The sequence below is a fragment of the Accipiter gentilis genome, chromosome 7 (genome assembly GCF_929443795.1).
Source record: "Accipiter gentilis chromosome 7, bAccGen1.1, whole genome shotgun sequence".
Classification (NCBI taxonomy): Eukaryota; Metazoa; Chordata; class Aves; order Accipitriformes; family Accipitridae; genus Astur; species Astur gentilis.
Genome location: NC_064886.1, coordinates 30,826,823 through 30,851,214, shown reverse-complemented (window position 1 = coordinate 30,851,214; position 24,392 = coordinate 30,826,823). Strand labels below are relative to the sequence as shown.

Below are 24,392 nucleotides of genomic sequence, written 5' to 3'. Positions count from 1 at the left end.
CTTGTTAAAATTTAGTGCTTCTCAAGCTCCTAACCAGACAAAGCCACACGCGGGAGCTCCGCGCGTGGCCCCCCGGGACAGCACACCTCTGTGCGCCTGTAACCCAAAGTGTAGTTCCTTCTGGATTAAAAATCAAACCGTTAAAGCAAGAGATCATGCGTTGGTTCTGCTCTCATTACTACTAGGTTGAGCTATTTAAAGGGAAGCGTACATTGCTGCTTTTACGGAATCTCGTCTCTAGGTTTCTCAAGCGGAGTCACAGCAGAGCAGGAGGATCGGCTTTAGACCTACGATCACTTCCCAAGTGTCGCCCAGTTCCACCGTGCCAATCTGAACACAGGGCAGCCTGCAGGCTAGTGACACCCAATCAACCCCCAAACAACTCGTACCATACAGCCACAGACTTCACTAGCTGTCTGAAGGCAGGAAATTCCTTCTGTCTGCAACACTTTCTCCCTTTCCAATCTGTTTCTATTCCACCTTCTCCGGGATCTTCCATCTGAAGAGCTCAAAAATTTTTCCATGAATTAAAGTGTACAGTACTTCGGAAAAGCACTGCACTGATCTTGCGGGCTGAGTAACTTAACCACTAACACTGGTCAGGAGCAGGGTTAGAAACAGAGGCCAGATCCCCTAACTCAGCAGCCAGGCACTAAAATAACTTGAAACATTTCCTTGGGAATGAAGAGAAGACGAGAAGGATGCTGTAGCACGAAGCCAATTCTTACCTGCACATGCCCATGGGTCCCTTAACGTGTTCCACGTTACCCCACCTTTCCCCAGCAGGTCCTCACCCTCACGTACAAGGGCACCTCTTTCTTCCACCTCATTTTTCCTTATCTGTTACTTCTGCACATGCTCCCATTACTAACAGCTGTGGTGCTTCTGATTGTCAAGGTGGTGCACAAACAGTCCTGCTCTCCTCTGCAGTCCAAGACTATTTTGTTCTATTTCGGTAGTTCTCCAAGGTGGAGCGCATGCATGCGAATGTCTCTCTCTACTAAGCAGCTAGGCACTGCCTACAAAGGTGATGGGGTTTAGCACACTGAGGGTAATTCTTCTCTCTCTCGTCAGTTCTGAAAAGCAATAAGGCAAGCTGCCAAGTCAGAATTTTATTTATGTCTCAGCTCGTGAAAAATTATAAGCAACAGAGCTGGTACTGGTATCACCTGTAGGCAGTTTCAGGTACCAATGCTAAACCTGCTGTATCCAAGCCACACAGTTATGTTCAAGTCCAAAGAACCAGAAACTGGTATTTTTAAGATGAGAGTTAATTTCAATGAAAATAATGAAAATAAAAATGCCCCATCAGATTAGGAAGAGCTCCTAAATGAATGAGAGACTGTTTCCACACTTGCAGGTATGAACATGGAAATACACGGCATGGCACAAAAGCAAAGTTTCCATTTCAACAAATTGCAAGTTAGGTTTCTAAGAGGCCAAGTGAACGTGTGCTGTTTCTCCATGCATACTCGAGTATTTTGCTTCAAAATTGTGGCTCACAATCTGGCTGGTCTTCTGAAATTAGAAGCTAGGGACACAGATCTAATCCCAGCTCTGATTCTATTTCTTCTATATGGCCTTGAGCAAATCACAACCTCTCAGTCTACATTTCTTCATCTGCAAAATGGGGATAATAGTATTAACCTACCCACCTCAGAGTGTTTAATGATGATTAATTAATGTGAGAAAAGCACTCTAAAGATGTAAGAGCACTATATAAGTGATAAAGCATTATTTACCACTTGAAAAGTAATCTGAATAAAATCAGATATGCAAGTAATTTGTTTACATGTAGCAATAATATAATTTGTGACTATTTAATCTTGAATTAGTCTCACTTTAAACATCCCTTTCAATCACATTTCCAGTTACTTAGGGAAAATGACAGTATGGAATATTTTTTGTGGAAGCAGAGCTAGTAATGAGGTCGTAATTAAAGTAAGGGTCTAATAAAGTCTAAAACCAACGATTTGCCTTCAGGAAACTGTCCCTGCTGTTCGGGACTGTGTAAATACCTCCGTCTTGACCTTGGTTCTGTTGTTCAGAACCTTCCGCAAACTACAGTGGAAGTACGCTGGTTTTCTGAAATGCAGATCCACGTTTGCAAGGCTCATGATAAATCCAAGATAATTTCCACTACTGACCTAACTCAGATGACTCCTATTCTGCAGAGTTTTAACTGCTTAACCTTCTACAATCAAGTATTTACTGCAGTTGATACACACGCGAGCTGCCTCCATCTGTAAATGTTTGCAGTATCAAAACCCACTCTGCCATGCAACTCATGCATGAGATTTCTCTGTTGCACCCCCAAACCCTAAAAGTTTACCGATGAAATAACCAGTTCACAATATGACATTACAGAAGAACACTAATAGGTGGTCAAATATTTAATCATCTCTTGGTAACAAGGATGTAACAAGCCACACACAAAATAAACATTTAAAATAAATTTTCATTTTTTCCTCTAGGAAACTACACAGTACTTGCCTAAAACACAGCAATCACTGATGGAGAAAGACAGAATTAACATTCGCACAATTGTTTTTCCTAGAGCCCCATTTTCAATCAAAATATGAAATAAAACTATTAAAAAGTTCTTCAGTCTGTTGGCACACTGTATGATCTAATGGAAAAGAAAGAAAGCATTTCTGAGCTCTCATTCATTTATTAAATCATATTACTCAAAAAAACAACATTTCAACAAATTATTAACATAAATCCCCCTTTGGGTGGAAATTTTTGCCTTTTGAAGAAATGTGTTTGGGAAGAATACTGAAGGAAAAGAGAGACTGAAAGAAATTTGAATCACGGCAAACATTTCTTTCTAAAGGAAAAAAATCTTATTTAAAAATATAACCACAATTTTTAGCTTTCTCTACAAGAAAACAAGTGAAGATTACTGTTTTTATATTAATTGTGTACACACAAGTGGGTCTCAGTTTTGCAGAAAAAGTAGCACATAACAATTATTTATCAATAAATAAATAAAAACTAAGTTCTGACCAAAATTATTTTGGGGAACTTAAAAATTGTACTTGAAACATCTAAGAATTACAAAGCAGACAGAAAATGCCTCACCTCTCCTTTGCCAGCTGGGAAATTCTGCCCTCTCAAGACTATTTTACGTTGTGACCACTGCTGTGGTTACAGGTCACATAGACAAATGACTTACAGCTACCTTGCAGTAAGCATGGCACACGTAAGCGTGGCAGCCCACTCCCCTGTGACAGCCAGGCAGGCAGTGTCAGCTTACAGGAGCCAGCACCCTTCTTCCTCACTTCAACCGTGAGTTCCCAACACCTTTACGCTGTTTGGCTGTTTGTCAGTCCCCTTTGGGAGTCATTTCAACTCACAAACCCAGCAAAAATCCCAAGGGCAGCAGGACGTTTTCCACTAAGTGAGTGAGTTTATTCAGCTCTGAACCAACTGAACTGATGCAAGCAGGGAACAAACCACAGTAAGGTCTTGCCTTTCCCTGGTAGCAAGTCAGTATCCATGTCAGCTAACTTCATCTTGAGATACAGCTAAGGAACTTGTAACTTAATATTTTAGCTTACTTCAGGTAACCATATTCATGTGGCTATACCACATCCTAGCCAAGACAGCGGCAGACCAACATAAGCACAGAATTCCCATGATCTAACTTACGAAACATCTCAAGCAGGTTTTGCAAGCTTTGATGTAGTCTATGAAGCAACAACTATGCTGCTAGCAATACTCAAGTTAACTAGCTTAAAACTGACATGAGCCATGGCACCTGCCTCACAGACATACCTTCAGGCTGTGGTTCAACATTCCGCTGCAGTCCTGAGTAAACCAGTGACCACCCCACCCCGTTTCCAGCTACTCAGTTCCACCATCTTATCCTTCCAACCCTGACACAATCTGCTGGCAGATATTTGTGATACTGCACAATCAACCACATTAGGGAACCACACTGGCTGAAAAATAATCCAGGAAGAAAAAAAGAAGCAAAAAAGACAACAACAAAGTTTGGTGTTAAGCTGGATCCCAACCCAGGTCACTGAGCAGTGTCACAAATGTGCCACCCTAAAATTGCTAAAAGGCAGAAACAAGCAGTCACAAAAAAGCCCAAAGATTAAGAAGTCGTTCACCAAATTAATGTCCTTCCTGGATAACTCACGTGATCATTAATGAAATTTTTGAGCAAGTAACTGAGACTGTTGCTCACAACTGCTCTAACTGCGTATGAGCATGGCCACAGCTCAAAGGGCCAGTCCACTTTCACCCATCGCTGGCTGGGCATTTCCCCCGCCACATTCATGCCAGCATCTGACGCTACCATTTTGGGATGCTTTACTGGATTCCTCTTGCCCCACAGCAGTCTGATCCAAGTGTTAGTACAACAGTGGTGGAGGGATTTACCCTTTTTATAACAGTGAAACTGCAGCCTATCCTAACAGACAAGACGAACCACAAAACCAGTGCACAGTGCAGCCTAGTGTCCTAATGCCCCACTACAAAAAAATGAAGTCTTAGTGCAGTTGCTGGTCTGAGGGCCTCAAGACGGCAAGCTCCAAGTTAGCATATTCATCTGCAAGATTGGAGCTTCAGATTAAAACAAAATACAACTTCACAGTCTCAAAGGAGGAAAGAAATACATGAGGCAAGGGGTACCCAAGTCAACCTGAGAAGACAGGTTGTTAGTGTAACTTCTGGAATGGAGACCTGCAAAGATGCTAGAGGTACTAAAGATTATACCCAAACAGTATCCTGGTCACTGCATCTACTCACAGAATCTGCAGACAGCTACAGAAGCAGCACAATTTAGTAACATTTAAATTTTGTGGATATAAACTCATCTACGTGTTTTAGTTACCAGTGAGGCAGGACACATACAGACTTGCCCACTCCAGAATAAAGGCAATGCTCTTCAAACTCTTTTGTGAATAGGTTGACTTTAATTACCATTAAAAAAAAACTATTTAAGATCTGTTAATTTATTTCACTATTCCTGACACTGTATAAACTTGTGGGTATTTAAGTCATACTAATACGAACATAGACAAACATTGACTACAAAAAATAAAAGTGATGATCAATTAACACTGGAGGAACGGTAGGTATTACATTGAAAGCTTCCAGATAATGACTGTATTAGCCCTTTTACTTGAAAGCAGCACATGAGAAAACATTACTGGAACCCACCATTACAAAAAAGCACTGGACAGGGCAGAGTGGATGTCATCACAAGTTTCTGAAGAAGTAATTGTCCAGGAACCTTTTAAAAAGGAATATGGCAAACGAAGGTTCAGACAAGTCCTTTTAAAAAGGAGCACGTCAAACCAAGCTAGAGACACTCTGTTAACTTTTCTCAAACAGTTATTGTGCAAAATGACTGCACTGGTATCTCATACCCAGGCTTTCTCTAGATTCTGTTAACTTGGATGTAGGCTGAAAAAAGTGTAATACCCTGGGGGACACTGGACTGGAAAGGACACTGAATCTCATGCGCTGAGTCCACAGGCAAGCAGTTCCAATTTCCAGTGGCTCCTGAAGCACCGTGAAGTGTACAAGACCCCACTCAGTCCCACTGCTCTTTTCCAGACTGCAGGAACAGCTTTAAGACTGCCAAGTTGCTGATTTCATAGCACAGATATTACTTGAAAAAAACTCAAACAGAAGCAGCCAGCCCCAGAAGTAATTCATATAAGAAGAAAACAATTTAAAAGAGTGTAAGTTTAGGATTCTGTGATTTGTTTCCCCATAACCCACCTGTAAGTTGTTTAACTGTTAAAAAACTGCAAGTACCCAGGATCTTGAAAACAATTTGGAAATTAAAGATCATGCAGCTCCACTGCTTAAATTCATAAAAATTAAAAATATGTCATAATACACATTGGCCAATGAGTTACAGTAATAGCTGCGCTAAATCTAATTGTGCTTTGTTGTCATGATGAGTGACAGGAAAGTCACATCCTTGTCCTAATTTTCCTAAAAGGAAAATAAAAAAAAGTGTTTTGTCACTGCAATACAAAAAAAAAAAAAAAAAAAAATCATACTGTCAGCTAATACTGGAATCCTTTAGATTCTCCATGCCTGTGTTTGCACTCCACAAATGCCTCTTGGGTCTAATTGGTTCTATAATGTCTCCCATTGCACGTATCTTCATTGCACTGCTCAGAAACTATAGAACGTATCAGCCCACTGTAAATTCACTGCCTACACAAGTCTTACCAAATCATACAGATCTGACTTGTCAACTTCCTATCAGTAATCCCGACCCATTTAATTGTAGGAATAAATGTATGTCAAATATTATGTTTAAACTCAGGCTCGACAGCATGAGAATCTACCTATTTAAATATTCATTCTATAATTCCTGTACTTACTTGCAATAGATTTAACGCAGTATTTTCAGCTAACATATATTGCTTTTGCAAGTAATCCATGATACATACCTTATATTCTTCTTACAGAAATATTCAAAACTTTACGCAGGCACTGTGCTTCCAATGATGGTCTTTATCATGAAAATTACTAGATATTCTTCTATAATTTATCCCCAAGATACACATTCTAAGTCATGTTTTTATACAAAGTGCCTTTAGTGGGAGCACTGAAAATTGCTTTTAACAGTTTGGTCTTACTATCGCTACAAATTAACAAGATGAAATCTGTCCAACAGGCAAGCAGTCCTAAACAAGAATTAAAATTACTTTTCACCAGGGGTCCTAAACCTGGAAGTTGCAGCCTCAATCAGATTAAAGATAGAAAGTCATGAACATCCTGTTCTTTTAATATTTTGACATAGGAAGGAAGCCTCAGTCCACATGTTCTCCAGAGCAGCTCTTCAGCGCTTAAAAGCTCAAAGTCGTAGCTGAACCAGGGTTGTACAATGGCCTGGATGTTAACATAATTAACTGTGATTCAAATATTATCCTTAATTCTGCAGATAGATAAAGCTGTATTTCACTATTACACTAAAGGTTGCCTTCAGACTAATGGGAATAAATAGGTTTCCTTATACTTAATCAAGCGTCACTGGGACAGCACAACATCACAGTAATTAAAAATAAATGTATGTGCCTGCTTCAATGCCAGTATATACAGATACAGTTCTGGCTAAAAAACTTTACTATTTGTTATGATGCTCATACTACAATTACTTGTTTACCAAAGTACTAGATAACTAACTTTCCCTCATCTTTGTGCTAAGGCCAAAACATGAGCCTTCAACTTCAGTAATTTTGTGAGAAAAATATGCATCTCTGAAAAGAGGCAGCTGAAATGAAAAGACCTCCTCCATCTTAAAATACAGTATTTTCGTAACTGAAAATACTGTTGTAATCCAATTATATATATTCATTGCATAGAGGGAAAGTCTACTGTATCTTCATCATGACACTCCACTGTAACCAAGATATGTAGTTCTTTAGTGTAACTTCATATTGAAGCTGAAGTGTTCAATTTTTTTTAGCCAATTTGCAGAAATTATGTAAAGTTTCCCTATGATAAAATATAATTTTGGTACATCAGCCTAACAGAGGCTTAATTAATGGTCTCCTGGGCCTCTTTTCCACTGGAGCAGATCTGTTTAAGAAGAATCTTAAACTTGCTTACAGAGGGGTCGCACCATGAACTGGGAATAACTCTATGTGGTTATGACAGACATCCGCTTACACATTAGACCTGATTGACACTAACGTGCCAGATTCTTCACCAAATTCTACCACCTTGAAAATTAACTGAAGGAGCTCAAGCAGACCAGTTCCTATCACCAATTATTGGTATAATGGGTTACTATCCGTGCAGAACAGACGACGCAGAGCATTCCAGCAGATCCTCTTGCTGTTCATCCACATTAGTGGTCAGTCAGTTATGCAGATCTTTTCATAATGACCTAGGGTGCTGTTCAGAAGTAGACACATTTTTGCACACAGTACTCCAGACAAGGCACGTTTTTTACACCACGTACGTGTTATTCAGTTTTCTCACCCTTAACTAAACCAGCATGTGACAAAGCAATACACACTGAAGTCCTCTGTTATAACTGAGGAGCTCTAATGTGCATCTTAGAAGCAGCTTTAAAAAATTTTAATCATATGAGAAAAATGAGCAGAAAAATTGACAGGCGTGCAGACTGGGCAAACGTACTTGTGCCAATAATACACTGAACATGACGGCGAGTTCCGCAGTGACTCCTGCACCCACACACAGCTCACTGCAAGGCTGGGACCTACGAGCCCAAAATCGCACTTGTTCAATTACCTGGGCCCACTGCCCTTGGTTCACGGGTGCAACCTGCTATCTCAAGTTTTGTACTACCATCACACGTGGAACCAGCCTCCGAACTCTCAGGAATCACTTCTGCAGAGGAGTTTGGCTCTTTCATACTGATTTCAAACTTAATCAATGCTTTTTTAAGGCAAGTTATGAACAATTAATTTTTGATACACCTGCTCTTCAAGCTGGCCCACGAGATGACCCAGTTCAGAGGCACCTGCTGGGCCGTGCTCAGAGCCTAACTGCAGGACTGCGTTTTAAAAAGGTGCGTGACTGGCCCTGTGACTGGCAAAACCACAGATAAGTGGAAAGAGGGTGAAAAACACGTGTTTAAGAGAGAGCTGCGTACCGAGGCTTTACGCTTACGTAACCGTAACGGTCTCTGAGGCGCGTGAGGGCAAGCGATTCAGACAGCAGAGCGCAGGGTGTGCGAGGGCAGGCCCGGCGCCTTCCCAGCCCTCACACAGGCTTCCACTCCTGCTAACTGCCCGTCAGCTGCCTAACGTGTGTCGTCCTAAAGGCCATTTCGGCACGGTCAACAGGCTAACGGAGCTCTGCACCCCGCCCGGGCCGGGCCGCACGCCTCCCGGCGCCCTCTCTCCTCATGGAGGCGGTCACCGTAGCGGGCTGGCGGGGCAGGGCCGGGCCGGGCCGGCCCGTTCCGTTCCCGGGGGTGCTCCGGGTCTCCCCCCCGGCCTCGGCCCGCCAGAGAGCGACGGCCGCCACGACCCGCCTCGACCGCCAGCCGTGACGTCAGCGCCGTCACGTGCCCGCCCGCCGCACGCAGGCCCCGGCGCGTGCCGCCCGGGGCCCGCACCACCCCACCCCACCCCCACCCCCACCCCGCCCGGGGGAGCCGCTCCCGCCTCACACCCCCACCCCCCCCACCCCACCGGCCCGGCCCGAGCCCCCCCTCCCCCCAACCCCCCCGCTGCGGCCCGGCCCGGCCCGGCCCGGCGGCCGCGGCCTTTACCTTTTCGTGCTCCTGGCGGAGGCGGCCCACCAGCGCCGGGCTGAGCGGCGAGGCGCCGCCGGGGCCCTCCATGCCCGCCGGGGCGGGCCGGCAGTCTGTGAGAGAGCCGCTCCGCCGCGCGGAGGGGGCGGCGAGGGGGGAGAGGCGGCCGGGCCGGGCCGGGCCGATCTCCTCAGCAGGGCGAATGAGTCCTATAGAAATGTTTGTGGAGGGCGAAGCGCCGGCTCCAGAGCCGCATCCACGCGGGGGCCGCCGCCGCCTGGGCCCGGGGCGCCGCTGCCGGGGGAAGAAGCATCTCACACTCGCATTCTGGGCCGCGCCGCCGCCTGGGCCCGGCTCCCGCTGCGCCGGCGGGCCGGGAGAGCGCCGGCAGCTCGGTGCCGGCCGCCGCCTGCCGCCGCCTGCCTGCTGCACTCTGGGTAGCCAGCCAGCCCGCCAGGCGGCCCGCCGCGCCCGCGGGAGGCAGCCGGCTGCGAGCCGCGAGAGGCGGGCGCTCCCCACCCCCTGCCCGCCGCCGCCGGCTCCCCCCCGCCGCCGCCGCCGCCGCTGCGGGCTGAGGGCGGGGGGGGGCACGGCCGCCGCCTGCGGGCCCCCGGCACGGGGTCGAGCGAGGCCGCGGGGGCGATCGGCGGCCTGCCCCGGGGCGCGGCCTGTGCCTCAGGAGCCGGGCTGGGCGCCGCTCCGGCCTGGCAGCGCCGGGTCTGCGTGGTGTCTGCGGCCCGGCTGCCCCCGGTGCTGCGCTGGTTGGGCGCGCAGGCCTCGGGTTCGGAAAACCGAACCGTCACCTGTGCAGCGTTTGATCGGCCCCGCAGTAACCCTGGACAGGCGTAAACGCAGAACTATATGGCTTTTGTAGCAGGGGGGTGATGTCACGATAGCTGGTCTCGGAATGCCTGCCCTGCAGAGCTCACGGTGGCAGGACGTCCGGCAGTGGATAAGCAGGAGGCTGCTGTGACCTGAAGGATTGCAAAATCGTTTCAGATTCACTGAAATCGCTTAGGGCAGCGCTCGGAATCGCCTACGTGGAAAAGTTACTGCATGGGAAGCGAGTGGCAGCCAGCCGCTCTTGGAGTACCACAGAGTAATTCATGCGCTGTAGTTTCATTAGCTAATTCTGTGAATGGCATTGGACATGTCCAAAGTAACATGGAGCCGCATGCTGGATCACGGCGCCACTGAAGACCTGAGTAACTTCACATGGTGCTCGATTGGCTGCTGCGACTCTAGCCGGTGTGCTTTAACTTCTACAGACTAAACACCGCTTAGGTGGGTTCAGTTTTATAGATAGACCTTGTGTTTACTGTTGCACCTTTCGATCGAGCAAACAGGAGTCTGTGAACACCCAGCATGCATATATATATATATCTCTATTTGACTGCAGAGTAGAGGGGCTTATATTGCCTCCCTCACGGGCGCTGGCAAGTATGTCATAAGATGGAGGTACAAAGGTGCCTCCTCCCTACGTTTAGATCGGGGGGTTCCTTCTCCTGCAAAAAAAGCTACCACTTCCTTTCCATGAGCAGAACTAACCCTGTATACACCACAAAACAACTGGTTTTGTTACTTACATGACACAGTATGTGCTGTGCGCTTCTCTAAATCCAGGTTCCCATCCCCCTGAAAGAGCTTGTTAAAGCTGTACAGATGAGGAATTTAGAAACAATTTTCAAAGCATGGTTACTCAAGCTGGAAGTTAGCTTTTAGCCAGACTTTAATACAGCTTCCAATATTGCAAATAAAAATTTGCAACTGCAGCTGGGTAGTTTGGTTTATGAAATAACTACATCCATAATCTTCAAGAATAAATGAAAGTTAGCTGAAATCTCTGGTACATATTTGTCACCGAGGGATTTTGGATCCTCTGAATGGGCAAGAGACATCTCTATATTGTCATCAGAAAATAACTCACCAGCAAAAGAATAGCTCAAGTTTAAATAGGTTATACGAATCTTGTGATCCTTCTAAATGCTCATAGTACATAGCTCCCTGCTTAGAACCTCTTTTCAACTTTTCTCCAGTTAACAGGGCTTGCAGAGGAGATACTACAAGTACAGGTTGTTTTTAAATGGTCTCGTTTGATCCCATTTACATCTCGACTCGATTGGAGGACAAACCAGATGCACAACATAAAAGATATATATCTCATTTAAGATGTTAATTTTTTTGCCTGACGTAACAAAAGCACTTAACTAACAAGAGGAGCCACAAAGTAGAAATTTTGTATCACAAGACACTATTTTCTAAGTAGAATGTAAAGGCATGCAATTGTTTCTCATTTCCTGTTCCAAAGACTTCACCATTTCACGTGCCACTAGTACATCATTTAGTCACTAAATGTATTGCGTTGAAGACTTCTGACAGTTGGCCAAAATAAGAGGCTACATCATTATCAGAGTAATGACTGTATGCATTTGGTTGTACTGACGATAGTATGGAATAGTTTACTGGATCCTTTTGTACATTTTGTTTTTCATCTGCCAATGAAGAAACGTCTAATAGCGACAAACAGATGGGAGACAGCATTTGCCAAAGAAGAGCACGAAGCCTGTCTCTGGGTCACATTCTTTTGCACTTATAACCTGTACAGAACCATTGTCACCAGTGAAACTCTATGGAATATAAAATCAATCAAATTGAAATTTGGCCTTTTAAGCTGCAGATTTTTGTTTACTACATTAAATCTTTTAGATGGCCTACCAGATGATTTTCATAAAACCTTGGGGAAAACTCTGGAGAACTCTCTATAATTAAGTGAGGGGAAGGCAATTAAGCAAAGCTTACATGTTCTCTTCCAAGTGGATAGCTTAGCAGTCAGTCAGTAGATATGCCTATACTGTAGCCGAAGATGTGGCAGCTGGCAGAGCTCCTACCAGAACCCAAGCTAGCTAGATTGGATGAGCTTTTGAGAATGAGAAATACGTGTCATATTTTTTATTTTGGTATAAACGGGTCAGCTCTACCTGTGAGAGCAGGATTAGAAGCAAAATTTTGGAGAGGTCAAGTTAAGTTTGCAGCAGAGAACCTCACACCAGGGCTCTGGGTCAAAAACCAGTCATCTTTGGTGAAGAAGTCTGTGCCTTCCCCCATGCTCCTTAAATGTCGTTCACCACCACTCTGCAAAGAGGGTGGGCACAATGGAAGAGGAAAACAAGAGGACAGAAAGAGGAGACAGATGGGGGAAAACGCCCCAGCCAGCCTTTCTGCTGAGAGAAACAAAAGTGAAACCATGGCACCTCTGTTTTCCAAGACCAGAAACTTAGGTCTAAAAACATGGATTGCAACAAAAAGTCACAGATGAGGACAAGAGGGTTAAGAACCAGGTCATCCTTGGAGCTCACACGTGTGTGCACATATGTGCAGAGCTACGCAAAGAACAACAGTTGATTTTGGATTGGCTGGGAAAATGGGTACTGGTGAAAAGTGACAAAAAGGAGTTCATTATCAAGTTGGAGAATAAGTTATCCTGAGACAGACTTCCCACAAGAGGAATGCCTCTTTGGAAAACAAGACACAACCTGGGAAGACCACCTCTGCTGTCAGCACGTGGAGACAGTCTCATAATATGAATAGTGAATGAACTCCCCAGACCAACAGCAGACTCCCTGATCTTTTTTAGGAAAATTTCATACTCGGTCTTCTGGCATAAAATAGACATGCTAGAGCTGTTGGGTTTTTTCTTGGATCTGACTCTGAACTAAATGTTTTCAGGTGGTTGGTTGTTTTTTGTTGTTTTTTTTAACTACAACTGTTACAGCATAGTACCTCACTGTGGTTGTAGACAACGAGCCTTCTACATGGCTGACTACAAGACTTGAATCGGGGCATAGCACTAATTCTAATGGGCACTTTATGAAAGATATTGCTGCAGTTGGAACAAAAAACAAACAAACAAAAAAAACCAGTACCCTCCTGTTAAAGCTAACTCATAATCAAAATGCAGTAAGACCAGGTCCATCTTAGAATTTTATATAATTCTGGCTGTAACAGTCACCATGCATGCTCATTTTGAACTTTTAGCGACTCTCTTACGCTCCTTTTAAAGATTAAAAGCTTTTCTTTGTTGCTGTGACCTGCAGGGAGAATAAGTGCACCAGCAAATATTTAAGAATAACTGTCTCTGCTACACCAGCAATAATTGAATTTTTTCCTATCCAGAAGTTCTACTCTGAACGAGACCACTATTAGCTTTTCTAATGAATATTCTTAGGATTGCAGATATGTCCTTTTGGAGCTTCCTCTTGCAAAAAATTATGGCCATGAATCTCCCTCCATCGGTAAATCTAGGAGGAAACCCAATCCCCCTGGGCTCAGTGGAGCTACTTAGAGGACTGAAGCTATGCAATGCTTGCAGAACCATGGTCAAAGCCTGCATCTTCTTCAGCCTAATCTAAAACAGCCAGTATTTTTTGTGTTTGGATGATAACAATGGAGTCAAAATACTAGATACCTTTCATTGGCCAAGCATAGAACAAGTAAGGTTTTTAAATGGTTGTTGGTCTGAAACATCAGCACATGATACTGACCTTAGCATGTTCCTCTCTCCTACCTTTTCTTGTTAGAGAAAGATAAGAGGCTTCGGGGATGACACCAATGTGCTACTCATTTTTCGGTTGCATACTTAAACGCCTTAACTCATGCTTAAGATGTAGTTTTAGGGGCGCTAGGTAACAGCTAAGTATTTACTTCCTCAGTGTCACCAACTTATCCTCGCCCTTGCCATCCATCCACCCAAATACCCATGCTTAACACCACGATATCTGAGAGCCATCAAACTGATGCACCTTCAGGTTCAGTTTTTTAGCAGGATCGTTTATTAAGTAGGTTGATGTTCATTTGTTTCTCCTCTGCAGGGAGAGCAAGGGGTCTGATTTTCTGTTACATTAAGGTTGAAGCTACTGGACCTTAAAGTCCATCAATGCAGTATGTTGTATTTCTACATTGGTAGTGATGAAGAGGATCCTGAACTTGCATATAGGCCCCAGCCAATATACAGAAAATAAAAATTAGCTGTATGTATACACACACATATACACATTATCACACATATCTGGGAGCAGCTATTTAAGAAAAGTTGGGACAGACTATAAGCTTTCTAGTGGGACTATCTATAGAAATTCTATTTCCTGATCCAAAAGGCATCTATGTAAAATACACGGTATCTTTGGAAGGCAAGATAGGCAACTATTAGTACACATTATGCTTTAATTTTATTATGTGTTTGCTAATAACAACATAATTTATTTTTATGCCACTGTCATGCAGTAAAGCTCCAGGCCCCTTGCAGCAACACAGCTGACTGTATCCTAGCTTTTATACCATGAGTGCTGTCCTGATTGGTTTAATACATGAAACTTGGATGCTTTATTTGTATGCTTTGTAGTTGCTTCTGCCATCTTTGATTAGTATCACCTGGAAATCCCAGCTTTTCTGCATGTAGTCACACCCAAGAGGAAAGCCTGACTCAGAAAAGATTAATGTCACTTCGCTTTTTCCCCTCATCTTTTCTCTGTAAAGGAGGAGAGCTTTCTGATCATGCCAGTGTATTAGTAAAGATAGCCTAGAGAGCTGAATACCTTAAGGGCCTCGATCTTCTCTCATATGTGCCAGAATTAAAGCTGGTATAACTGTTGACTTCAATGGTGATTTATACCTGCATTAGTGAAAGGAGAATCAAGTTCTGAGGTTTTTATGAGGGATACTATGAAATTTGTTCTTTTAGCTTGTTAAACACGACAGTACCAAATTCACGTTTCCATTAAAGAGAAGATTGTCACATTAAGGATGTCTTTCTCCTAAACTATTTACTCCTGTACTTATTTGCCAAGGTGATGATGAGGGTGGCAGAACAAGAGCAAGCCTCATACAGGGAGCAGATTTAGAGGTCTTCCCCACTGCAAATGCACAACTTTTTCTGGCGTTTGGACACAGAAACTCCAAATGTGGGAACTAGAAAACATGCACACACAGTCTGCATGTACAAACCAAAGCTGGTAGCACATAAAATTTGTATGAAGGTCTGCATTTCACTCTTGCAAGCTAAAATAATGCTGTCAGATTTTGGCTTATGACAGCGTGTTTAATACAGGTTGTGTGTCAGGTACAGGCATGGATCATCTGGGGCAGACCCATGAAGAATTCTCAACCAGAAGTGGCCTTGTTAAATATTCTGTTACTAGGTATGTTTTTCCACTAATTATTGATCAAGAGCAGTTTATACACCATTATTTTTTGCTGTAGCAGAGAGACAGTTTGTTAAACTCTCAGAAAGCTGTTCCTTTGGTTTCCAGTTTGAAGGCCCAGAAGGAGATGTGCTTGCTAATAGGGTATTTCACACTGTCTTGTTTCAAAGTGGTAAAGTGGCATTTCTGAATAAGTGGATTCTTTTCTCTACACTGCAGCAAGCCAGCATGCCAGCCTTAAATTGTTTCCCAAACTTTCTACCTGAATTTCTGGGACTGAAGCATAGCTTGTAACTACAAAGGTTGGTTTTATCATTACTTTCAATTAATAACTTTGTCTATCCTTTTAATTGTAATTTCTTATTCACTTCAGGGAACTATTTACATATATTTACATATGCTTATTTATACACTTTAACAGATGTACTCATAGGAAAACAAGGCATTTCCCTGACAAGTTTAAACCTGTTTCCTTATCATCCAACTTCCATTTCACCTTTTTTGTTTCTTGACATTTAGTTCTATTCTAAAACACTGCATTTTGTTGCTAAAGACTTCTTTGGTTTTGTGATATCCTACCAGTTTTGTTTAATTCCTCTCAGTAAAATTCCAAATGATATTGAGCATTACATTAATTTCTAAGAAAACAACTGGGATAGGACTATGGCAAACTGAAGAAAATCAGAAATCGCTGTCCTCTATTTCTGCTGCTACAAAACCAAAAGCTTATTGCAATTCACTCCTGCATGTAATCCCAATTACTGAGACAGTCCTGGTGGCTCAAGTACTTACACAATCATGGGCCCTCCTCAAGGGAGGAAAATTCAGATGACTTGTCTAAGAGTTTCTCTGGAGGCTCTAGGCTGAGGAGACTCCTAGCACAATTTGAACTCGTTATTGTATCACCAGATCAAATCTGGCCTTGGTAATAGTAAGAAATCATTACCATCTGAATTCTAATCCATGGCATATGTAACCAGGGCTGGGTGGTCTCATTATAACTTCTAGGAGAGCAAACCTCATCTCATAAACCACCACTGCAGGTGGTACTTAAAACGGAGGTCTCTAGGCTCTGTGCTGTAAATCCAGTGCTTTTTACCACTGTTGAATTCACACAGCATCTTTAGCAAAGAAAATGTAACAAATTCAGTTAGCTTTGTATTTTCTGACCCCTGAAGATTTTGACTAGATGTTTATCATTATTTAGAGGAACAAAACAAAAAGTCTTCAAGTGCATATTTTGTGTGGAATGATGCAAGATACAAATATTTGAGCAAACCTCAGAGAGATAACCCCAGCCATTTAGGCTAGCAGTCATGAGCCCCAAAGAGGAGAGTGCTTCCAAAGATGCCATCTGTGTTTTCAGGACACATGTACAAATAGATCTGATTTTATACAAAACAACAAATTAGGATTGATTAGACTCCTTCTATGCAAAAGATAAATAGGTATTTCCACATCCTTTGGCATATCAAATGTAATTGATCTAGTTGACAAATAGTTTTGGAGACATTCAAACTATTTTAATCAACCTGAACTGGGCACCATATCAATTTACAACATGAGTCTTAATCTATGTCTGTTTACATGTATTTATTGTGTTACATCGCAAGAAAGTTACTGCCTGGCCATCTTGTCTCGTTTCTGTTTCAAAGTACCATGCAAACCCGGTCCACTCTGCTACAGCAGCAGCTAAGAGACATCCTTGACCTGGCATCTCCATGGTTTAAAATTTGCATGGAAAATTATACCCAGCCCAAAGGAAATCCCAACAGCCAAAACATCATCATCCATGGTGGCAGGACTGGAAGGACAGCACTTCTGAACACCCACTCAAGATTTTTTGGTCAGGGGTAGTAGCTCAATGAAGGGCAGATGCAGCAACATTTACCATTCTCAGGAAGCAAAGTAGGTAGGGAACCTACCAACTTTGGAGCAGACACGTTTCGTCTTGGCTAAAACCCAAGTTTTTGACATGAGAGGGCCATGATGTGAGGCTGCTGTTTACATACAAAAGTGATGCTGATGAACAGAGGATATTATTGTAGTTCAGTGAAGAACAGATACTATTTTTACATTTGATATCAATGTATTTTGAATTATTTTTTCAAAAGCATCTAGAATTTAGGAGACATGCATTTATATATAATAAATCAAAATAAGTGAGGAAGTGACAGAATAAGGAACTGAAGACTTTCAATAATGTTTCGTTTTAAAATTACAAGAGCACAAATGCACAAAATCTTAAAGGCCTCCATCCAACAAAGCATTTACATGTATACCTAATTTTAAATCTCCCTACAGTCACGCTTTGCTGAATTGAGGCATAACAACGGTAAACTTCTAGGCCAAATTCTGGACTGAATTCAGTAAATGCAGATGTCTTTAAAAGGAAACAATATGTGTATGTAGAAAGCACATCCCTAGACACGCATGCCTGATCACTTGCATTCATGTTCTGAAATTGTCAAACTCATGAACATTTGTTTCCCCAGATTTAAAATACTTGCCTTATTTAACATAGAGCCACAGAGGTGCTTTGCTCGGCCAGCAGAAAAAATGGTCTCTGCCCAGAAGACCTTACAGTCTGAAATTCAGACAGATTAATAGCAGGTAAAACATAGGAAGGGATGAGAATGGAGGAGAGCTGGAGTAATAGGCTCACACAGTTATTCATTAGACATGTGCATTTTATGGTTGCCAAGTTATAAGTTTTAAATATAGAAGTTTACTTTTATGTAGAAGTAATAATTATTAACAGAACACAAATCTTAGAGGGCTCTACAGATCATTTTGACAATCCAGAGGGAATGGGAGTTTTGCCACTGATTTCAATAGAGTCAGGCTTTTATTCCGAGTTTCTGCTTTAACCCATATGTCCCCAAAAGAGAGCGCCCACAAATCTTTATAGCCCAACCAGGTCTGCCCTGATCTGTATAGCTTGGAAACTTGAGTGTAAACATCTGCTGCTTCCCTGCTCTCAGAAGGAGGATGTGTCACTCATTGCATAGCTGTAAACAGCAGTACACCAAGCAGCAACAAACCTTTCTCCAGCCTTTCTTTGTAGCCAAGCCTCCTAATTAACCTCGCTATCATCCAGAAACCAAGTAGAAGACTGTTACAGAAGAGGAGCTGCTCCACAGTATTTCACCTGCAGTTCCACAGTGCTTTTCTGAGACAAAAGGCATGTGGAAACACAGCAGTATAGAACTGCTAGGTAGGAACAGTCCATGCAGATGGCCATGCTTGGAGCTCTCACCCGTTCCCGCACACCCCAGGAACTGCTCATGCTGCATGCCCCTGGCTTGCATAGCAAAAAGGATTTAAAACTGTCAGGCAGCAGCTTTCACTATTAACTTTCAGTTTTGAAACAGCTGAGAAGGGGAGGCTTTGAGGAAATCTGGGTCCGATTTTTATTTTTAGATAAACTGCCAGGGAAATAAATCACACAACAATGATTTTTCAGTAATTTTTATAGGAGAACTGACAACTCACTGTGGTGACTCAGTATTTGCAGAGTATTCTACAATATTGTGTAAGCTTTTAATCACAGATGAAATTAAAGTGAATTGAAGGGGTCTGGGCCTTGTTCCTTTAGCACTTTGGAGGTGTTTCAGCATGAGGTGGGAAGAAGGTAGCAATGGACAGGCTGTCATTCTTGTTGCAGTAGCTACTTTTAAGGAATCATGCAAAGTTACATGAAGTTAGTATTTTTCTAATATTTCAGAACTCGTACCCCACCTAAGATCTATAAAATTCACTTACTACAGAAATAGAAACTGACCTTAATAAAGTAATTGGTAAAGTTGGAGTAGTACATGGGTTGATCATGCTCTTCCTCAGGTTCAGTGGACCTGTTGGGGAGGAAAATGGTTTTCCAGAAAGATGATTCTAGTCGCAAAATACCTTTGTAGTACTAGCAAAGAAAAACCCCTAAAAAGTGGTGTTTTTTTCTTTGTGGGTTGGGTTTTTTTTTTGTGGGTTGTTGGTTTGGTTGGAGTTGTTTCGGTTTTTTTAAACTCACCTGTCAAAAAACCCCTATGTTAAAGTCAAAGAGGAGGCTAAGATGCCCCTTTAAACAGAGGCACAGCTCCACGGACTCTGAGTAAAGAAACTGGCATTAGTTCAGTGACTTCAACCTGGCTCCGTGCTGTCTGAAAGGTCCAGTCACAGGGAAGTTAATGCAATATCTTAGCCTGAATTACCTCCTTTTTATCACTACCTCCATGCTATTTAGATATAGATTTTTTAGTTAAATGTACTTGTTAAATTTTAATGTTCTTTTGAAACCCTGATGAATTCAAATACCGCTATATGCAGCTTACTGGGTCCAAAGAGTCACACAGCAGGAGTAGAGCTGCACTCAAGCCATGCTGAAGTAGTTTAGCTAGAGCAGCGGATCTTTTTATTTTCAGCATAGGCATGATGTAATAACCACCCAGCTAATAAGCTTAAACTAGTTAGCAGTGTCCCATTTTATTCATATAAAACATTATAGTAAGATATTGTTGAAGCAGATTTTCCCCCAAATTGCCCCTGCACTATGATCTGATTTGCTCCCTCCCACCAAGGCAGATTTGCAGTACCTACAGACACTCAGCTGTCTGCGCTAGACAGATACGCCCTTGTCCAGGGGATTGCACAGGCAGCCACTGTCCCTTTTGCAAAGGCAAGGCTGAAGGCAGTCACCACTGAGTACACACAGCTGCGGTGTATTTGCAATATTGTACAAACTCAGACTTTGGAAAAAATTAACTCTTAATGGAGCAGCAATAGGAGCAACCAGATATTATCTGGGAATGAGAGGAAATAACTACCAAATTCTTTAGTTGCAAGTGTTCTTTTGGTTGGGACAGTGCTTTGTTATGCAACTGAAATGCTAGAAAAATCAAGGAAACAGTAATGTCCTCTTGCACTCACAAGACCGCACCAAATACTTGAAGTTCAACTGTGATGGACAAGGAAGTATAACACATAGGTCTGGAGGCAAGACAGGGCTATTAGATCAGCTATCCCAACTCACACAGCAAAAGCTACTAGACCACCAAAATACCCTTGCGTTAAGTTTAATACTTACATGTTGATTAACAGCATCTACATAACTAAAGAATATGAGAGATATCTTGTGATTGAAGACACCAAGACAGGTAGAACCCATCGCAAATCCCAGCAGAGAGTTCCAGCAGGTACTTTGAAACAGTTGCTTTATTTCCAATTTCACCTTCAGTTTTCAGACATTGGTTCTTCTCACATTCCCTGCTAGGTGAGAAAGCTTCCTAGTACCCTGTATTTTCTTCCCATAAAGGTGCTTATACATTATAATTGAGTCACTTCTCAATCTTCTTTTTATAATGAAAGATAGAATAAAACAGCCTGTGGCCTTTAGAGCATAGGCAGGTTTCCAGAAGAGTTTACGAAGGAGTAGAGGAAGTCTTAGTTTGACAGACTTACAACGCAGTATCAGTCAGCTCCCTTTTCAAACTTGCCAAAAGCTTTTGATTCCTTTGGGAGAAAGCTATACACTCACATTAAAAAGCACGTAAGCATCTATCAGTTCGGATAGCCCTTGGTGTCTCAGCCTGCTTTTGTGGACATAAGCACTATTTACAACAAACCAATTTGGAGTTGAGTAGCAGGTAGAAATTTATATCTTGTCTAAATCTAAAGCTCTAGTGCTACTTCTAACAGCAGCTTTTGTTTCACCGAAGTATTTTCTTTCCATAGAAGTGGATTTCAACGGATCTTACCCTGAATTGAGAAAACCCTTTGCCGATCCCAGTGTCATTACAGACCATTTGCAAGGGCTTGCCATTGATCGTTGCCAACACAGTCATTGGCGGACAGGGGCTGCTCCTCCCCACCAGCACCTTCTGGGGGTACTGCCTGGATCTCTGATGCAGAGCTGTTTTCTCAACACAAGAGCCAGCACGCTTTGGTTGGTGACTAGCGCAAGCACCTGCGTACGATCTTGTTCCTGGAGAAGGAATCACTGTGGAAAAGCAAGTTGCACCCTCGGTGGCACATGCAGCATCCCTAAAGAGCCGTGCCTCAGCCACTCGTCCTGGGAGCCAGCCGCCGCCAGGCCAGCGCAGCCCCGCAGACCCGCTCCTGGACAGCTGTTTGCCAGCCAGCCCTATGCACAGCGACCTGCTCCCTACCGCAGAGTCGCCTGAGGGCTACCCAAATCCGTCCCCTGCCCTCGCTGGCGCCTGTTCGGGGCTCCAGCCCCTGGAGCTGTACCCGACAGCTCTGTATGAAAGCCATTCTCCCTTCCCTCTTTGCCACCTGGGAGAACAGCTCTCCCTGCCTATCGCCCAACACCCATTTCCCTGAAATCTAGCAGGGGAGGCTTCCCAGTCCCTTTTTGCCCAGCAGCCAGCACCGTTGCTGGCCCTCACACCTGGCCTGTGACAGCCCTGCGCGGGGCCACACAGAAGCGACCTGACTGAGCCCCTGGTAATCACAGCTTGTAGGAGCAAAATGCTGCTCGGTTCCCTGACACAGCACAACCACCGGCACCAATGGCATCACAAATCCTGTCAGGGCTTCCCTGTCTGGCACTAAAACCATACCTATTATTTATGGATAGCCCTTTTTAAAATTAGATGATTACAAATTAGAAAATACATGTCCTTAAATCTGAAAGTGCAAAAAGGGGTTATAAATATGCTAAGTCATTCTTTTATGTGACCTGAATAATTATGGAAACTGTAAGAGTTGCAGTTTAAAAGGATTTTCAAAACACATCATCTTTCAAAAGACGCATCAGTAGAAGGTCATCTGTGACCCCTGCATTGTGTGGGTTTTTCTGATAGAGAAGATAGGCCTAAAGTAAGATGACAGCTGTCCTCCCATAATTACCAAGTAGGAAGCTGAAACAAACTGAAAGCCACCCAAAATATCAATATCAAAGTACACTCAAATGGAATCAGCATAAAGATAAGCTTTACACTTAAATCTCTACAAGATGCTGTATCTGAGCTTAAAGGAAGATGCTGATTTTTAATGCAGACACAATCCATCTGTAATTATTATATACTACAATTATTATAGCGGCATATGCAAATCTTGTACAGTGCAGTATGAGACTAGACTGCTCACATAGACAACTAGTTTGTGCGGTCATGGTAATCACAACACAAGCGGGAGAAATAAAATGCACGTGCACGTCCGTCTTCCCACGTTTGGGAGCCCGGGCAGATCCACCCTTCTGTCCCATTAACCAAGTGCCCATCAACCTCACGTCAGAGCAGCATTTATATATTCAAAAATTAGGAGTGTCAGTTCTAATGCTAAAGGACAAGTCCCATTGTCTTCTGGCATATTGCGTTTTCTTTGAAATTACTTGTCCTAGATTTCTCTAGAATAAAAATAATGAGTATATAATTCATATATAGCACATAAATTTTATATTAAAAAAACTTAAAACCATACCTACAGTACTTTAGTACCTGACTTGTATATTTATGTGACTATTGTTAGAAGTGACTAATTGGGTTTGATTAGCTTCATCATTAATATTCTGTCCATAATTTAACATGCTTCAATAAAATACCCTAAAGCAGTATAATGATTAGATTTCAGGAATATGTGTTTTGCAATTAAGTTGCTCTTGATTTTGATATGCAGATTAAGAAATGGTGGTCTCATTTAAAAAAAACTGCCCTTATTAACTCAGCAGTATACTCTGAAGATTAGGTAAGAAATCCAAGATTTTCTCTTTGTATATGCTAGTTAAAATGTATTTCAATCAAGCATATGTGGGCAAATCAGATTTGATTAGTTTAAGTTCACAGTCATTCTACCTAAATGAATAATGTGTCACCTAACATTGCAAAAATTTGATTAATAGTTTATCAGTTAATTAAAAATGGGGTTTAATTTTTCTTTTTTAGGAAAATGCAAGGTAGATATTCCTTGTCTTCATCATAAATGCAAATTATTTCAGCTTGAATCTATTGTTCCTTGCTTGCTTCTTAGCCAACTGGCAAGAAAATAAAGCTTTTAAAACGATCCCTTTTAGAGAGAAGTAGTAAAACTTTGTTTGCTTACACATATGGCTGCCAGTTGTCTTAAGTTCGAGTGGGATAATCCATGCACATCCTTAATCCTCCCCCAGCCCCTGCAGGCCCTTCACCGAAAAGGACTTGGACTCCGTTTGTTCCATCCCACAGCAGGTCCAGGAGGACTGTGCGAGTGCAGTGGTCAGGCAGGACCCACTGAAGGGTTCGGGGAGAACAGAGGAGATGCCATCGTCCCCAGGGACTGAAAGGAAGAACCTCAGAGGGCAGGCATTCCTGGCGGCCCAGGCCAGCCCCGTTCCCTGAGCCCAGCAGCCGCTGACAGTCCTCAGTGTCCCCTCCATTAGTCAGCAAGGGGGCCAAGCCCCCTCTTTGCAGCGGCAACTCCTTGGGGCCATCGGCCCATCACGAGCCCAGAGGAGCACGGGGACAGGATGGCAGGCAGGAACCCAGACTAAGGGCTCCCGAGGAAGGGAGCTGCCGGGCAGGTTAGATGTCTGAGCACGGCTGCTGTAGGGTTGCACCTCGTGTGTATGTGTGTATATATATATATCTATCTACACACACACACACACACACACACACACTCTCATTCTCACTAGCAGATCCCCCATCCAGCTCAGCCGGAGAGGGGAGCGGCACAAAGCTGCTGGCGGTGCCTCCATCTGCGCGAGCTCTCTATACATGCCTGATCTGTGTTGCCAGCTGTCTGCGCGTATGTATATGTGTGTATATATATATTTATGTGGTGTATGCAAGTGCCTACTGGGAATTCATCTTCAGCCTCGCTGCTGGTTGGACCCGGGAGCATGGAGCTGCACCAGCCTCACCTCCCTCAGGCTGTCAGATCCTGCTTGATAACATTTTCCTCTTGACATTATCTATGCAGAACAACTTGGGAAGGAAGGGAGGGGGGGATTTCCTCCACCTAAAAAGCTTAGAAAGTTATTTACAAAAAACAGCATT

The 24,392-nt window shown here is 43.2% G+C and overlaps 1 protein-coding gene across 2 annotated transcripts in view; it reads right to left on the bottom strand.

Moving 5' to 3' along the window:
- The window catches only part of URI1 (URI1 prefoldin like chaperone), a 42,980-nt gene extending 33,319 nt beyond the window's left edge, over nt 1-9,661 (bottom strand). Inside the window, exon 1 of one of the 2 annotated variants that reach the window (XM_049806668.1) lies at nt 9,227-9,661. In XM_049806668.1, coding sequence (XP_049662625.1) covers nt 9,227-9,298 — 72 coding nt within the window. In that variant the 5' untranslated portion in view covers nt 9,299-9,661. Of the gene's footprint in view, nt 1-3,084; nt 8,566-9,226 lie in introns of those variants that run through there. The other variant, XM_049806669.1, reaches the window with a different exon arrangement.
- Between the last annotated feature and the right edge of the window lie 14,731 nt (nt 9,662-24,392).